This window comes from Larimichthys crocea, chromosome XIV (genome assembly GCF_000972845.2).
Source record: "Larimichthys crocea isolate SSNF chromosome XIV, L_crocea_2.0, whole genome shotgun sequence".
NCBI lineage: Eukaryota > Metazoa > Chordata > Actinopteri > Sciaenidae > Larimichthys > Larimichthys crocea.
The window spans coordinates 8,067,657-8,085,732 of record NC_040024.1 but is presented as its reverse complement, the minus strand read 5'-3'; the positions used below and the strand labels follow the sequence as shown (position 1 = coordinate 8,085,732).

Below are 18,076 nucleotides of genomic sequence, written 5' to 3'. Positions count from 1 at the left end.
TTAGACGTCGATATCCGGGAGATGAAAAGAATTAAGAAGATGTTGCAGTTCACAGACGGCGTTTTAACCCCTGACCTACAGGGATGATTACGACAGATATGTGGAAACATCGAACAAACTGCCGTCTTATCCATAAAACTGATGCTCAACACAGAATACAGTCACTAAAAATTCAAATAAATGATTTCCATGGTAAAACACAGACTCATTTTCCCTCCTTCTACCTCAGTGGCTGGAAGTAATAGTATAAATAATGTAGAATGAAAGTTAAAGTTGAGTAAAACTGAAAATGAAAGTTATTTTTTACGCTTGTGTCTGTTCATCAGTAATATTCCAATAAACTTTCCTGCTTCTAATAATGAAACAGAGCCTGCAAGCTTGTTCATGCACAGATCATCAGATCGAAACTCTCCATGGGAATTAACGGGAATTAATGGGAATAAACTACAAAGTTGAAGGTTGGCCCTTTAACAGGGAACTTAAATATATAGTTGGGGTAAATATATCTTAGCATAATCTTGACTAAAACAACCAGATTTTATGAAAGTACATGCAGGGCTATTGAGGCCACGCCCCCTTACCTGCACAGGTAAATTCATCTTGATAAAGTTCTACTTACAAATAAATCTGTTTAAATGTTTTTTTTAATTTTTGCATGTCTGTGTATGACAAAATACAATGTTTATATTTATATGCTTGGATATGATAGTTTGTTTAAATTATCCCCATATTTCCAGCTAATCTCCATAAATTCACATTATTTTCCATAAATTTCCATAATTCCCATGGAATGTTTACGATTTGGAATGTTCCCAAGCTTAACTTCCCATGGAAAGTTTCCGGTAGATTTCCAGGAACTTTTCGCCCTTAACTCCACCCCAGCGTCCAACTGTAGGCTCTGAATCAACAAGATAAGTTCATGCCGTCACTGCTCGCTCCCTGCTGCGCTGAGCCTGATGCCAAACATCAACGCTGCACACGTAATAATCTAATCTATGTGAGCTGAACTGACACTGCAGACAACCAGCACATGGTTTGAAAGAATGCTGTCCTCGTTGGCAGCCTCAAGGCCCATATGTGTCCACGTTCAGCAGAGACGTCCAGGTAAAGTTCCCTAAAAAAGCTACAAACAGATTCCTTTCAAAGCTTTTGGGAAAGAGGCTGCGGTTGCAGTTGGAGAGACCCTAACCTGGCCTCAACTCACATTCCTCACATTTCAAAATCTATATATAACCACAGCCATGTGTCCAGTTATTTGGGCCAATAAACTCTCACTGGGTCGTGTTTGTTATGTAGATACACTTTGACCCCACCTGTGAGTAACTTGTTGATCCGGAGCTTCTCCTCGGGTCCCTCCCGGACGCCGGGGATCCCCCCTCCTTCTGACTGCCGACGGAGGAGGAGTCTGAGCAGCTACTGTGGACTGACAGACAGAGAAAGTGTGTGTGTGTGTGTGTGAGAGAGGTGTGTATAGGTTAAACAGCATCAATAAAACACTTAAAATGTGCATTTGCCTGTCAAATAATGACGCCATCCTGCAGTCAGGCATGATTTGCGTGTGTGCACTTTTATAACGTACAAATCGTCGTGCCATAATGTTTTTTAATCCAAATGAAAGCCATGAGACCGGCTATGGGAGAGACAAAGAGAGGAGGCATTTCTCTCATCCCGCTCAATGAATTTCTAACACTGTGTTCTGTCCCGGAGGACAATTCATGCATTGAAATCCTGAGCTGCCTCGCACTCAAAGAGACACCTGGTGAGCGGTGCGTGCATTACACCCCGCTATGAATGGGGAATCACTTTGGCTCCGGGGCAACAGCGGCCTTTGGAGAGTTAGATTTTGTTTTTATTGAAATTTTTTCCGCGCTGTAACCCCGTGGACTCGGATTCTTAAAGGGGAAACTCCACCTTCAGATGCTGTAATGAGATTATGCTGCACAAATTTGTGACGTGACGTTCGAGATCATAACTTGTAACTTTCCGTCAACCGGCTGGTAATTTCCTAATCTTCCAGGTGGAATTCTGACTTTCTTTAACAGGCAGCTGTCGTGAACCTGCTGCTGGTTCCAAGTTGTTGATAGCATTAAGACAATGAGGTGTTTTCCTCGTTGTTTGGTTGGTTTTTTTAATGGATTTTCATAGAATTGGCGGATTCCTGGACACTGAACAGATATTCACATTAAAGTTGAGCTATGTGTGATCTAACAGGGGTCAGCTCTACAGGGCCTTTTAGTGACTTTTAGCTCTTTTTTTTGGTTTCATGGCTTTAGATTTGACTGTTCTGGTTCAGTCACTCTTTTCATTTGCAATGTTTCCAGCTACGGCAGCTCCAAAACTCTACCATATGCTCCCTGCACCACCAAAACAACAGATAATGTTAGTCTTATCTAATCTTAGCCAGATTGCTAGCTCTTTTAGTGACTTTTAGCCCATTGTTTTGGTTTTCTGGCTTTAGACATTACTGTTTTGGTCTAGTCAGAATTTAAAACCCTGCTATACGCAACCTGGGGCACCAGACAGCAGACGATTTTAGCATCTTAGCCTTGTTATGGTCCCAAACATTGCTAAAAGGAGGAGTGAATATTACAGTAGACTTAGGAGAATCAATGAATACTGTTTGATGGTTGGCAGATATGTGCAAAATCACATTTAGATCATTAAAGAGACGTTGGAAGCAAAGTGTCCAAACTCAGCCGCCAAGTTTGGCTCTTTAATTACATCGTGATCAGCCAGATAAGTTAACGTTATCATGGTATTATCCCACTTTAAGTCATGTTTTAATTATAGAAAAAAACAAACATCAGCTTTAAGGATTTCCTTTAATATTCGTGGGTTTTTTTGGACACAGTCGATGAAAAAGCCGGACGGAGACAGGACTGAAAGGTTCTGATGGGATTTGATCATAGCAGAAGTAAAAATGTGTTTCCACAGTCGAATTACAGATTCTCTGCAGGCAGTGTCACAGCTCCTCAAAATTTCTCAGTGTGAGACAAATATCAAAAATTCATAGAGTAGCCCGAGGGCGTCAGATTGAAAAAAAACAACAAAACATGTAGCGCGTTATTACCTTGTCACATAGGGAGATACACCCAGAGACCTGTTTTGTTTCCTGTCTGTAATCTCTTTTTTTGAGCTCAGGGGGCAGATTTGAACAATCCAGTAATCCAATCCGGTCACATAAAACCTCGACTGACTTCCTAGAGCCATAGTTTGAACTGACAAACGCTTCAGACTTCCTGTATGTGTAAGATGAGAACTCTAAACTCTACACCGACGTTTATTAATCTGTTTTTCCCCCGAACATGATCACGTTCTCCGATCACGTTCACCTGTAGATATCGGTTCAGTTTTAGGTCACAAAGTGGAAACACGTGGTACGTCTGCTACCCGCGTTACGTCAGAGCCTACCTCTGTCGTTGAGACTGTAGATGGAGTCCAGCTCGGAGCCTGTTGGAGTTCCTGTTGCATCCAGCAGCAGCTTACTGGAAATCCCCATGCAGAGCGACTCCTTCAGACACAGCTCTGCACACACAGACACACAACTGCTTTGAGAGAGGCGAGAACTCGAGTCCATCTGTTTGTTGTTTGGGTACAATGGCGTTTGAACAGCAGGTAACAGTGCCTACAATGTGTCAGTGCCTGTTTTTATGCCAGCTGCAGTGTCTCTTACCCAGCGCGATACCGTAACCTGAGCCGACTACAGGAAGCCGAGGTTTCATAGATACGGGACACGCGATAGCCGACGATTCCTCGTGCTCGGACAGCAAACAAATGAACAATCAGACTGGATATTTTTTTATTTTTGTGTTCTCTATTCATAGGTAAGACAATTATCATCCCAGATCGAGTTACACAGACGGGAATCAGATTTATCTTTAACCTAATCTGGGCCCGAGCCAAAATAACTCCGTTCATGTGACGGCGTTCAGATTCAGGCTGCGGTAACTCGGTTTGAATCCTCTCGATGTTCAGGAAGGAAGCTTCAGTGCTTCCTTTAGCAGAGGAGACGCCCGACCATCCTTTACCAAAGGAAACGAGGTAACAAAACCATGTTTTATTACCGCGTTGTCCACGTTTATATACCCTGCACTGATGTACGTTTTGTAGTCCATCTTCTGAACTTTGTAGTTTTACCGCAGACCTCGTCAATAGCATCAATAGTCACATGATTGATTGACGAGTCTAGTGTGAGTGCAGTCGTCTTCTCCTAACTCCTCATGAGCTCTGCTTCATGTCTTTCCTTGACCTCGTGGTGTTTTTCCATCGAGGTCAAGGAAAAGTGGTTAGGAAAGGATATTGCAAAAGTCCAAATATTCTTCCTCTGTGTCTAAACCTGCTGCCTACATTACCCACAATGCACCGTGATCCCTGACAGTTTGGTCGGAGAGGTTTACTCTAGCACGGAGCTTCCTTTGGGACTTTTGCATACATTTCAGGAAACTTTCCTTTTATCGTCTAAAGTCTTCAGTCCTCTGGGGGGTCAAAGGTCAGGCCGTACCCGTGTTGTTGATGGCGTGCGTCCACAGCAGATGCGCCACGTCGTGAGTCCACGCCACCCGGTCCTCCCTGTCCTTGGCCTGCAGCGTGATGCAGTCTCTGGTCCGAGGAGCCTGTCGCACCCAGACTTCAAACTTCACTCCCTCCTCACCCACGCTCTGAGTCAGACCCATCTCACCCGTCTGCGGAGGGGAGAGAGGGGGATGAAAACTGTGTGTGTGTGTGTGTGTGTGTGTGTGTGTGTGTGTGTGTACCTTGATGCTCTGCTTGTAGCTGTAGGCGACGCGTCCGGGCGCGGGGCTCTTCTGTTTGGTGAAGATGACGACGTGCTGGTAGAGGAAGACGTTCCTCACGCCCGCACGCTTCCTCCGAGCTCCCCCGCACACCGTCAGCTCGCCCTGCCGCACCAGCTCGCCGCGCTCCGCCACGGGGATCTGAAAACACACACACACACACACACACACACACACACACACACACACACACACCGTTAGGATTCACTTAACCTGGCCTCAGGCCCGGGCTCAGGGCCTTTATCTGCAAGAAAGATATCATCTTCATCTCTATCTCGAACGGGCTGTTTAGTCGTGATTGGAGTTTTCAAATCTTTGCCAGCGGCTTGAAAAATCCACAACGTAAACACTAACGTTAGACGAACGTTTTCCCAACCAGGGGCTGACAATTCAGCGACGACCTGCCGCACGCAGCTTTTATTTTTAAACCCTCTCGAGATGTGCGCGTCATGATATGAGTGATGCTTCACACGCATTACCAACACCCACATCCACACCCACCCGCACACACACACACACACACACACACACACACACACCTGCACTCATGGTCGTTTCTGACTTGGAGAGCTTTTTCGCTGCGCGGTTTTGAAGTAGCTCGACGGGAGTGTTTGTGCTGCCGTAATCTCTCTCTACCCTCGCTCGGAAAAAAGGAGGAGGGGATGGTTAGGTGTGTGTGTGTATGTGTGTGTGTGTGTGTGTGTGTGTGTGTCAGTGTGTGTGTGTGTGTGTGTGTGTGTCAGTGTGTGTGTGAGTCAAACATTTGTCACGACCAGCTCTGAGTGATACTGCTGTGTCAGAGAAGCACGACATGAGGCGAGTGGACGTGGTGTTTTCGGACTGTTTTTAAGGTCAGAGCTGATTTTACAGCCGTAATGACAGGAGCAGAGGTGCAAAAGTGATTTGCCGCCCTCTCCTCTCGCACTTTGATTTCTTTTCACTAACAAGGACCACGCCAATATAAGTATATAAGTTTAGACAGGTTTATTGTGAGTGATGGAAAGGATGCGGCGAGATGAAGACTTGTAGGGGTGAGGGTCAAAGGTATGAAGGGATGGGGTACATGTGAAACGGAAATGGGATGAGTTCAAGGCTATAAAACTTCTTTTATTTGAGTTCTGAGCAAGATTAAAAGCAGATTTTCAGTTTTAAATTCAGATTTTCACAGATCTAAACTTCACTTTTAGGCTCATGGTGACAGTATTTTGCACACACTCAAGAAGACGCCGATCGTTGTGGTTCAGAGTCCAACGAACTCTGAAAATCAAATTCAAAGATCCATCTCTCCCAGCTGTCTGACCTCCTCCAGATCAGCTCCTTCCCCTCTAAGAAAAGAAAGTAGGACTCGATTCGCCGAGTCATAAAACTGGGACAGGCATTCTCACCGGACATCCGACGATGAGGTCACTGGCCCTGAGGTCCTCGCCGTGACGCTGGGCGTGCCTCAGGATGGAGAGGGCGGAGTCCGAGGCCGGGTTTATCCCGCCCAGCTCCTCCAGGGCCTCGCAGTACTGCTCCAGCCTCTGGGTGGGAGCCTGGAGGCAGTGAGGGAAGGACAGAGGGGAGAGGGGGGAGGCCGGGGGGAGTTTGGACTGCAGGGAGAGAGAAGACGGGAGTCAACATCACAGTTATTACGGTAACAGTCAGTTCATCTACAGACAGGTTCAGATTATTTATGTCGATGCTTCAGACATCACGGATACGAAATGAGATGAGAGGGTGAGGAGCTCGGAGGAGAACCAGGGCTCCTCCAGCTGAGGTGGTTCAACATCTCTGCTCCCTTTGGAGGTGTTCTAGGCATAGGAGACCCCAGGGCAGACCCAGAACCCGCTGGACGGACTTTATAGTCCATCCAAAGTTTGAGAACCAGAGCCATCAGAGGCTCTACTCAAAGACTGAACCTGAACCAGATAATCCAAGACTCTTTCAGGGAGAAGTATGAACATCAGAAGAAGAAACAGCTCATCCAGGTGTTCACAGGATGGAGGTCAGAACGTTGAAAAGAAGTCCAAATAAAGTTTTATGATATAACTATGACATCCTGTAGTACAGATGACGACCTTTCATCAATAAGAGCCATATTAAATATATTAAATATCTGAAAATCTCAGAGATCTTTATTGCAGAAAGTTTGTCCTTTTTCAGTTTTGATGAATTTAAATCTAAAAAAAACACTTGTGAACAACTTCCTTCTGAACGCCACGACAAACACTCATTTAGTTTTGTTCTGGACTTTTTCTCGTCTCGTTACTTATATGTAGAAGTAGAATATTAGAAGTTACAGCATGAGTTGTGTGTGTATAGTTCATTATATCGAGGTATAGACGACAGTTCCACATCAAGAACTTTTTAGATGAAGCTGTCGTCAGATGTTTCTGTTGTAGCTGATGATGAATTGGTGAATCACTTTTTTTTTCTGTCTACTTTTGGTGAAGAGCTCTTTTGGTTTCCACTCCAGCTATGTGTAATCAGGATAATTATTGTTTGGGTCATTATATCTTGAAGTTACGAGGAGCCAGGCTTGATTTTAGGCTCATTACTGCTCGGAAAAAAACACAAATACAGAGCAAACGCGATGACATTTTAATCCCCGTGGAGTCACAGTCTTTCCTTCATCATCGTAACAATCATCACCGCCAGTTAGACGTCCATCAGCATCATGAGAACCATACGCCTCCCTGCAGCTGTAATCTACAACATGTTTAAAGCTGCTGCAGGACGGGACGTGAGCGCGCTGCCTCCTGGTGGCGTCTCCTCAGAAATGCTCCTCCATGAGACGCTTCATGTCGAGCGCTGTGATCTCTCCTTGTAACGTCCTGTCCGTGATCTCGCCACGCGGCGACGTATTGGTTTTAGTTAATTGTAGCTCGCGAGCTCAAATGACTTTCTCTCTAATCCGCCTTTAATTGGCTTTTCTAGTGTACACTGAACATGTAATTAGTTTTACTGTATACAGCTCTTTTTTTATTTAATTGCAGCCACTGTTGAATAAAACAACTTTAATTGGTTTGTGCTTGTGATGAGCTTCAAGATGACTCATAACGACGACGGCGCGTGGTGGAAAAAGAACCAAATAAGAATTTCACGACCCCTCACACCCTGATGATGTGTGTCGATAAAGAAACGTGGGATCGTCTCTGTCCGTGTTTTCCAGATTCAAGGTGTTTCTTTCCAGTAATCTCACCTTGAAGAAGTCCGCAGCCTGCGTGATCAGCGGAGAGTCCAGTTCTAGTTTAGTCCTGATGTAGTGGGAATACTGCAGGAACTGTTCCCGCTGTGCAAAACAAGAAACAGAGATGAGGTTCTCAAGAAGTTCTACAACTTATTTTACAGTGAGATTCAGATGAACCCTTTATTGAGCGAGGAACCATCTATGGTCACTTTCTTTTAAAACGGTGCCCCATGTTTCTCAATGAAACCGCAGAATCACGTGACTTTCTCCAGCCAATCAGGGAATGAACTCTAACCCTAACAATGTCTGCACTGTATCCCGTGCGTGATATTTTTAAAATAAGTGTCATAAGTTCTGTAAGACATGGAAATAAATTTATTTTTGGGATATTTTCTTTGCCCTAGGTGGGCGAGTGACCGGGTACGGTAACTTCTTTGACTTTGATTTGCGGCCTAAAACTGAAACTGAAGGAAAAAACGTCTTCTTATATCCACCAATAACACTCCGTGGATAAAATCTGAAATTTGAGTGACCCATGTAGGATTAATAATACAAAATATAATGAACAAAGTCCAAACCAATAAGACTTCATTGATCCCTGCGGGAAGCTACGAGTCATGGGAGTATATAAAGGAATTCAAATGAGCTCCAGCGTGTAACAGCTGCAGCAAACTGCCACAGGTTGACGCTGCAGAAAGGACTGAGCCTTTGAACACGTGCACGCTCTACCACGTGAACTAACAGGTGTCCATGCATATGCATTTCTGCACTTTTTAAAAAACCTGTAACATTTTTTCATAGACATGTGATGGTGCCTCTCGCAGGTTTCTGTACCTGAAGAAAAACACAGACTGCCAACAGCTAACATGAATTCTCTGGAGTTCTGACTCGTAACACCTCTTTATGTTTCAACCTTTTCTGCCCTGAAGTGAATGAAGAATTCTTTCATTAATTACTTCAACAACGTCTGGCAGTTTGAAGTTCTGCAGATTTCACAGAGAGGATCTCTAGTAAAAGTACAGAGCCGTCTTTAAAAGGGAAAACCAACTGTGTCTTATATAAAAGTCTTATTTTTGTCATGTTGGTCCTCTTTTCTAAACAGTAGAAGTTAAGAAAACTCTAATTTTTGCAGAGAAATGTATTTTCTCAAACATTTCTTGTCAAATACTTGATAGTTTCACCTCTTCGGGCCTCTTCAAACAACGTAAATAAAGCTCTTGTAGCTCCTGCACTTACATATTTGCTGAAGCAGTCCTGTTGCAGCAAGCTTTGCACGAGAGCGCCCTCCATGGCAGGGAGCAGGTTCTGCGAGTGAAAGCTGCTGAGGCTGGCCCAGTTGGGGAAGAGGGCGTCTGCCTTCCCTCTGATGGAGGCCGGAGTGTCGGAGAGCTCCAGTAAAGGGAGGTACGTCTCCTCCACCCCCTTCAGGACGGCGACGTACTGCCTCTCTGAGCTCAGCATCCTGCACCAGAGCAGGTACAGCTTACTGCAGGACGGACAACAAGGGGGTGATGAGGAGGGCGGGAGTGCGTTTCCATGAGGGACAAACATGGGAGAAAGATAGCAGTAAGCAATGGACAGAGATCAAACAGTTAGTAATGATGAAATTATCTGAGACTGCACGCCGACTGATAAAATCACTGTGAAACAGACTTCAGTTGTGCTTAAACGATCCCAAAGAGGATGACTCACTCCACCCTTTCATCTCAGCCTGGCCTCCTCTTAATGTCATTTCTAATGCTGGTCTTGGTTTTGGAGCTTTGAGCCAGCTCAGCCTTCGTCTTTCTTATCTCCTCACGCACAAGTTCCCACACAGAAAGAAAAAAAACCCTGAATCAAACGCACCTCTGAGGAGTTGAACCGGCCCTGTCCGTCCCCGTCTCCCTCTCGGTCCTCCCGAGCAGCACGTGTTGCCGCGGTGACCCGGTGTGATCCACCACCTCCTTGCTGCTGACTTCCACCCCTCGAATTAACACCCCTCCTCCTGCTCCTCCGCCACCACCACCTCCGCCGCCCCATCCAGGTATGGCCGCGGCCATGCTCGTGGTAATAACCGGATCAGCTAACGTCCGTCGCCCCAGCCAGGACATGGGGGAGTTACGGCTCGGCCCGCCCACAGGGGACTCGGCAGGTTTTGGGGTGGCCGTGCCTCGGCGGGGAGCCAGAAGGGCCTGGAGGTCAAAGCTTGGGTGGCGTTTCCTGGGGGGCTTGGGATGAAGCGGGGCGTCTACAGCCTATAAGGTGACAGACAGACAAGGTAATGGCAACCATTGATCAGTGAGAATATGACACTGACATTATCAACTTGGTGAGTTCAGTAATCCTTGTAGCTCTGTTTTTGGTCTCCACCAGCTGCTTAGTTAAATATCTAGCTCTCTGCACCAGCGAGTCACTAACTTTATCTGCTGTTTGCTGCCTGGCAGGTGCAAACAGGATTCATTTATTTAAGGGTGAAGCACAAACTCACACTCTTCTTTGCAGGATTCAGAAGGTTCTGCAGGAACTTCCCTCCTCCAGCTCCGCCAGCTCCTCCACTTCCTCCTCCTCCTCCCTCTTTCTTGTTCCCTTTCTCCTCTCCTATCTTCAGTGTGGAGCAGGTCTGTGGCCTGAACAGCGACGCCAGTGATCCCCAAGACTGCATCCCCCCATCGCTTCCTCCGGCTCCCAGTCCCCAGTCTCCCTCTCCCTCAGGACCCATCAGGTCCCACAGGCTGCTGGCGGAAGGCGTCTTTGGTTTCCCCTGGCCCTGATTCTGACCCCTGTCGGACTGGAGAAACCGGGGTTTAACCTGCGCTACGGTCCGCTGGTAGCGCTCCACGGTCTGGGTCCAGAGATCCAGGAGAGCCCCGCCGCCGAGCTCTATGGCTAAGGAACGGGCATCCTGGAAACGGGACGGTGGGATCGGAGGGAGGGAGGCGAGAGGGCAGGTGGAAGAAGAGGAAGAAGGGGAGGAGGAGGTGGAGGAGACTGCATCGCACCACTGGGTCGCCTGCACGGGAGACGGGAAAAGAAAGATGACTCTCGTTTGGCCTTAGGAAGATTTAAAACCATTACTGTGTTCATTATTTCCTGTGTGCCTAACAGATGGCTTCCTGCGCTGCATTACCTCGGTCAGTGTGGACAGCAGCCTCTGCGTGTTATCCAGGGTGGTCCAGCAGTCGGACAGACAGTGGGACATGTCTCTCAGCTTCTCCCTGACTGGTGGAAGTCGGATCTGGACGTCGCTCAGGCCTGCCCAGTCCAGCTCGCACCAGCCCTCCAAATCGCTGAGCACTGACAGAGTCTCACTGTGCAGCTCCTAAAGGATTCAGGAAGACCCATTGTGAAGTCACCGCCTGGAAAATCCCTCAAGTGTTTACTGTCGAGGCTTGACAGGACGGAACAGAATAATGCTGACTGTCGCTTCTGGAAATATACTTCTACATTAGCCTGTGTCCACAAGAATGAGACAAACATACCACTGAACAGCAAAGTGCAATACAGTTTTAGTGGCAAACATCATTTCACACAAGTCCAAGACCTTTACGGAGCGTTACGGTACGATGTGTCACGTTACGACATGTCACGTTACAGTGTGTCACGGTACGATTTGTTACGTTACAATGTGTCACGTTACGATGTGTCACGTTACGATGTGTCACGTTACGATGTGTCACGTTACGATGTGTCACGTTACGACGTGTCACGTTACAATTTGTTATGTTACGATGTGTCACATTACGATTTGTCACGGTACGATGTGTCACGTTACGATGTGTTGTTACGAAGACGGAAACAATGACCTAAAAGAAAAAGGTAAATTACTCATTGTAGGTTAATCACCACTTAGCAACATACAGGTCAAATAATTATTTGTTCCATTGTTAACGTAAAAACATAAATATTGGCAGCTAAAATGAATTTGTTTTCAAATTACTACAATTAGTTCTTAATAATTTGTCCATTAACTTGCAGACACACAAGCCAAATTTGGAATTTATTTTTCAGTGGAAACCATTTACCAGAAAGCATATAAAGATCTATATTACTCAATTTGAATGTTTCAGACTACATGGATAATCATGTATCTGACAGTGTGTGTTGTATATTGTGTGCATTATATATTGACATTTCTGAAGACTGTAGCAGGTTTTGTGCAAATATCTGCACAGAGTGGGCATTATGTATCATGATATTCATCTATACAGACACTGGCTTTACTCACGTTGGCTGTTTCTCTGAACGTCTTGAATTTCTGCTGCTTCAGCGAGAGTCGGCTGAGGGACAGAGGAGGGTCCTTGTAGTTGTCCAGCTGCGACTGGACTTGCTCAATCTCCTTATCACACTGAGAGGGGTGAGACAGAAGGGGGGAGAGAGAGAGAGAGAGAGAGAGGGGTGACACGAGACATTTTCTGTACGTTAAGCGGAAAGTGAGGGGGAAGACGGTGGTCACGTCATCTTTTTTTGCGTGTCGCACCAGACACTGTAGTGTGGTTGTCGTTGTGTTGTGTGTGTGAACAAGATAAGAGAAAAGAATCACTAGGCAATAAGTAAACACCAGTAAGTCAGGGAGTTTCCATCCAATCCCTGCAGGGAACAGTGAGGAGGAGTGGGGACGGGTGGAGTTCAACGCTGGACTGAAAAGTTAAAACTCTTAAATCTCATGATGACAACCAGTAAATTAAAAATACAGAGCTCGTATCTGGCTTTTATTATGTTTGAAGTGATGAACTAGGCAGTCGGTGACTGAATCCTCCAGCTATGATCCTACAACAGTGGGTTTATACGGTACAGGTGTATGAATCACGATTCATCCGGATCATTCACCCGGATCCTCTAACTCTTACCGTCCTACACCCGCCTAACACCGGGCCACATATACAAATTAAAACTATAAATTGTGTCACTACTCTTCTTTAAACCTGTCCAGTCTCATTATAACATGCCTCAGTCCATCCGCCTAAGAAGCTGCCAGAAATCCAACTACTATCACTGCCACTGCCAGCAATCGCTTCGGGAGTCGATCGGCATAACTTCCTGCAGACTCAGACTCAGTAGCACAGACCCGGATCCAGATTGAGATCCACAGACCCATCCTGCACGAGTAAGAGCTGGAAACACCGGGGACTCAAGAGACTGGCAGACCCAGATTGACTGATTCGACCGAGTCAACAAGGCAGATTCAGACTCTGATGGATTTCAGGGAGTTGTGTCGTCAAAAAGACTCTCCCCAGTCAAATGTAAGAAGTTAAATACAGCAGTTGTGTTGTGTGTATTGTGTTTCACTGGTAGAATCTATGTTTATGGACATACTGACTCAAATGACTCGTAAAATCCAGATGTGTTTAGTGAGTCACTCAAATATTCGAGTCCCTAAAAGGATCCGAGTTTGACATCTCTGTTATACCGTGGGTTTGTTCATGAGATTCACCTTTTCCAGCTTGTCCACCAGCCCCGCCAGTCGCCCCAGGGCCTCCAGGTCTCGTCCTCTCTGGTTGGACACCCGGACGAGCCGATGGAGGGCGTCGTCCACGCTGTCGTAAAGTTTGGAGGTCGCGGCGAGAGCAGCCCTGAGGGGGACACAAAAAGTCCAAAATGAGTCAGGAGAAAGTTTTCTAGTTCTAACAGCTGGTAGATGTTATGCAGTTATGAAACACCAACTGTCAGGCAGACACAAAAGGAATCAAATCAGCAATCAGTCCTTGTGTTTGGCCTCATTCTTGTACAGGCTGAGCCAAAATCTCATTACTGGATAAGAAGAAGAGCTACAAACACAACAGTCTTTAGATCGTCTTTAAGCTGCAGCAGTCAAACAAGCTGCATCGCCCTTGTCCTCCGTTTGATGTTCGGTTCACATTCCTTTAATTCCTTTCAGCTCTTCTTTTTTTCATATTTTGGCTGAAAACAAACAACTTTGTCTTCAGGATGAGGAAGTATTTTTAACCTATAACTCAACACGACAACAACAACAACACAGATCCCTCAATCAAACACATGGATTACTTTTTCTTTGGCCCACGGGACTGAGCTGCTTGCGTAAGGTGGTTTGTGCACATCTCAGTATTCGCCCAATTAGAATTGTTGTGCGTGCCTTTAAATTTAAAATACTTCAATAGACCTGCGTCTCAAGCATATTCCTGCAGTCTCATTAGCATCATAACAAGAAGCAGCCTGTTACAATCCAAGTGTATGCAGATGCACTCGTTGCTAATGCGAATAATGAGTGTACTGAATATTAATAGAGCGTTTCTTCTTGTTTTTCCCCCGATATCGATCAATTCCTCATGTGGAGACACGTTCACTGATTGTGGTAATTTCCTGTGTTAATGCTACGTGTAGGGTTTTATAGGAAAGTTAGTAGCGATAATCATCTATGTTCCAACCTTCACCTACGGTCATGATCTTTGGGTAGTGACTGAAAGAACAAGCGTATCCGAAATGAGCTTCCTCCACCGAGTGACCGGCTTCAGGGGTGAGGGTGCTCGGACATCCGGATGAGATGCCGCTGCACCTAAAGGAGCCTCCCTTTGGAGGAAACCCTGGGGCAGACCCAGAACCCACTGGTGGGATCATATATAACCCATCTAGCCTGTGAACGCCTCACGATCCCCCAGGAGGAGCTGGAATGTGTTTCTGGGGAGAAGAACGTCTGGAGTGCCTTTCTAAACCTGCTGCCACCGCGATCTGACCCCGGGTAACCCGAAGAAGATGGATGGAACAATCCTGTGTGGTCCCATTTGTGAATTTGAGTAATGGAAACCAGTTTTCTAGTTAAACATACAAAAACAACAAGCTTTCACTCCCACTCAATGTTGCATTATTCATTCTTCTTGTTTTGCACCAGGTGAAACTCAATCTCCTTCCTCCGTGCTCTGCAATACATTGTCAAAGAAAGGTGCACTATCAAAATTTGGCTTCTGGTACCTGCAGTCCGGTGACTTCTGCGCCAGTCCGGATGTGCTGTTGGTCAATCCCGCGAGCCACGCCCCGCCTCGTTGCTGTAGTTCAGTTAACCGCTGGTCGGCCAGGACGCTCACCATGAGCTGCCTGTGCTTGTCGATGCTCAGAGGTACAGCCTGAAGAGGAACACTCTGCGTTTTTAGGTGTTTTTGGAGGAATTTATAACATCAACCAAATCGCCAACCACAGGGAAATTTGTACTTCCTCATATCCGACAGCACAGACTTCCGTACCTTGATGTTGTCCGGCATCGGCTCGGCGTCCATCGACTGCAGTGCTTCTCCTAGGAGTGAGAGGGCGCTCTCACAGCGCTCTGTCAGACTCTCCAGGCTCTGAAAAAAGTGGAATCTGTGATTTCAAAGCCGGAACAAGTAGTAAAGCAGACTAAAGGTTAGTGTACGAAAAGCCGCCATGAGAGAGGTGAAAGGACACGAAACTGTTTGGATGAAGCAACATGAACCATCTGGAGAAAAAGCCATTAAGATTCTTCCCTCGTTTCGACCTCCGCATCCTATTTATCATGAATCTTTGAAGTCATCGACCATCGCCGAACTCTTTACACCGCTCTGCTCCCTCACTCTCACGGCGATATTTCAAACTCTGCCAACAAGTCGTGAGCTCCTTGAAATCTCGGACACTTAAACTGGTGATTCTGCACACGGACAGCTCGTGTTGATCTATGTGTGTATATATAAGATTCAGACTGCTGCTGGGCTGCTATAATTCATATATAATCAAATCAAAGTGAATAATTGTGCCAAAGAATAGATATCGGTAAATCTTAAATGCCTGAAGTGGTAATTTCCTGCCCAATTTCCTCCGCTGCACCGCTCATCAGTAAATCTACCCGTCTGAGCTTATTGGATCTATAGTGGAAGACGTATAAAGAATCTATGAAGAAGATAAAGAAGATCTATTGTTTTTATTTCAACAGACAGCTGATTCTCACCAGTCTGAACACCAGCCAGTCTGAGTGACAGTGGGTGAAGTCTCCGTCCATCTCTTCGGGCAGCTGTTGCTTGTCCACGTACTGCTGAAGGACGCCTGTCCCTCGCACCGTGTGGATCTGGACGATGAAAACCAAAGGAAGAGACACATATTTTTTACAAATGTCTCCCATCACGCTTGAACTTTCCCCATTTGTTAATTTATCAGCAGGAATAAAAACAATTAACGGAACGGAGGAATGCATGTCGCAGCTCCAACAGCTGTTTCTAACAGCTGTAGCAAGATTTCCCTTTAACATGCGACGGGTCGGAAATACAAACCACATGACGAGAAAAAGAGTTTTTTCTCACGCGTTTGAAAGAAATCAGCGCAAAGACGAGCCGAGACGAATTACAGGGGGGGAGTCATTGGCAAAGTCGAGATGTTCATTCAGATTCGAGCTCGGCGTGAACGAACGTGCAGCTGACGACGTTCAAGAGAAACAAAGAAACGTTGTTTATTTCATATATGAGGAGTTATTCCTGTTGTTATGATAATGGACAATGGAGGTTCAGGAACTTTCACTTGGCTACACACACACACACACACACTCTATCATTGTGTGTTGGCATGTTTTTATAACTTCCATGTGGGTGTTCTACCTGTTTTTTTTAACATTTAGAAATAAAAGAAACTAAATGGACTAGAAGGAAACGAGCAATGCTGTGTGTGTGTGTGTGTGTGTGTGTGTGTGTGTGTGTGTGTGTGTGTGTGTGCCGGAGCATAAACTGTAAACATGTGATTTGTATGAGGTCACCTCTGCTCCTTCTAGATTATGAGAAAGGGACTCCTGCTGCTCCTCCACCAAAACCAGAACAGATCCAAGACCGCCAGGAACCAACACCTGGAAAACAAACACACACACACACACACACACCACACACATGTGCGTCAGCTACTTCACATCTGCAGGCAAATTAGAGCGCACATTTAACACATTTGGTTAAACACAACGTTTTTTTTTCGCCCCCGCCGCCTCACCTGGAATAATTTAAGCGCAGAGAGGCAGAGCGGGGAGGGTGGAGAGCGTCTGCTGTCCATTAACACCGTCAGACCTTTTTCTTTGGCTGCCGGCCTGATGAGGACGGACACACGGAGACCAAACAGGAGCAGTTGTTAGAAAAAGAAGCAGTTTCATTGACAGTTCGGGCCTCATCTATATTTTATAGACATTAAAACTTTGTGTAACTGCTGCTGTAACGTTTGTTCAGACTTGCTTTGAGCAAAAAGTGGTAAGCTGGCATTTGTTAAACTGACTTTTGAATCTTTTCTTGACATTCTGCCACAGGCTGCGTTTTCTGAGCCCCGCCTATCTGTGTTATATTCGTCAATGCCAGCGAAAAACAGGTCATAAAATATACTTTTTTCTGGCTGAACTGGTTGGCAAATGAGCCCAAGTATAACAAGCTAATCATAGATTTCATGTTGTATAAGTATAGACGTAGTTTGTTTGGGGAATGTGAAAGCAGAGCGTGTCATGGTATGAAAAGGGACAATGTGCACTGTAAGCTGGACACATGTTGTAAAGGGATGTCTGAAATCTGAAAAATCTCTGGATTTATTTTGAAGACTTGCAGTCTTACCGGGTGATTCTGTGGTAGCAGGCCAGGACCCGGGCCATCTCCTCCTCGCAGAAACCCCCCTCTGATGCATCCGTCTCCGTGATAATCAGAGCGCGCCCCAGCCTGTCCACCGTACCTGTAAGCATCAGGTTACTGTAAGGACTGAGCGATGGAGCCAAGAGAGCGTTCTGACACGCCGAGACGATAATCACTCCATTACACTGGCTTATTATATATATTTATATAGACTGTAGGCTTGTCAGTGTCATCCTCTTCTGTTTGGGATATTCAAAGTTTTGGACCTACATTTCCCATGATGCTTTGGGAGACACAAACAGCAGGTAAACGTACACAATTACACTGCATATACAGGAAAAATTATGATTACTTTTGTTGTTGTGAATTCTTCCAGTTCAGAAAGGTTCAGAGACTTTTATTTTGAAATCTTATTTTGAAAAGGATTTTTCTGTGTCTGACTTCTGGCCAGTTCGAGGTGCCCTGTGCAGCGTCCATCTAAAATTTAAAAGTCGGGGTGTCGGTTATCTCAGTTGGTAGAGCATCCACCCCATGTACGAAGGCTCAGTCCTTGCCGCAGCGGCCCCAGAGTTCGAATCCGACCTGTG

The 18,076-nt window shown here is 45.8% G+C and overlaps 1 protein-coding gene across 2 annotated transcripts in view; it reads right to left on the bottom strand.

Annotated features, from left to right (window-relative positions):
- Positions 1-18,076, bottom strand: part of arhgef40 (Rho guanine nucleotide exchange factor (GEF) 40) — a 39,112-nt gene that overhangs the window by 5,277 nt on the left and 15,759 nt on the right. For both annotated transcript variants that reach the window (XM_019266644.2, XM_019266645.2), the window contains exons 8-25: positions 17,475-17,589; positions 16,873-16,966; positions 16,649-16,735; positions 15,854-15,970; positions 15,138-15,236; positions 14,869-15,020; positions 13,376-13,514; positions 12,170-12,289; positions 11,072-11,263; positions 10,433-10,954; positions 9,811-10,199; positions 9,202-9,451; positions 7,978-8,067; positions 6,179-6,385; positions 4,755-4,934; positions 4,502-4,682; positions 3,412-3,525; positions 1,314-1,423 (exon numbers count right to left, since the gene is read on the bottom strand). In XM_019266644.2, the coding sequence (XP_019122189.2) occupies positions 1,314-1,423; positions 3,412-3,525; positions 4,502-4,682; positions 4,755-4,934; positions 6,179-6,385; positions 7,978-8,067; positions 9,202-9,451; positions 9,811-10,199; positions 10,433-10,954; positions 11,072-11,263; positions 12,170-12,289; positions 13,376-13,514; positions 14,869-15,020; positions 15,138-15,236; positions 15,854-15,970; positions 16,649-16,735; positions 16,873-16,966; positions 17,475-17,589 (3,158 nt within the window). The remainder of the gene's footprint in view (positions 1-1,313; positions 1,424-3,411; positions 3,526-4,501; positions 4,683-4,754; positions 4,935-6,178; positions 6,386-7,977; positions 8,068-9,201; positions 9,452-9,810; positions 10,200-10,432; positions 10,955-11,071; positions 11,264-12,169; positions 12,290-13,375; positions 13,515-14,868; positions 15,021-15,137; positions 15,237-15,853; positions 15,971-16,648; positions 16,736-16,872; positions 16,967-17,474; positions 17,590-18,076) is intronic.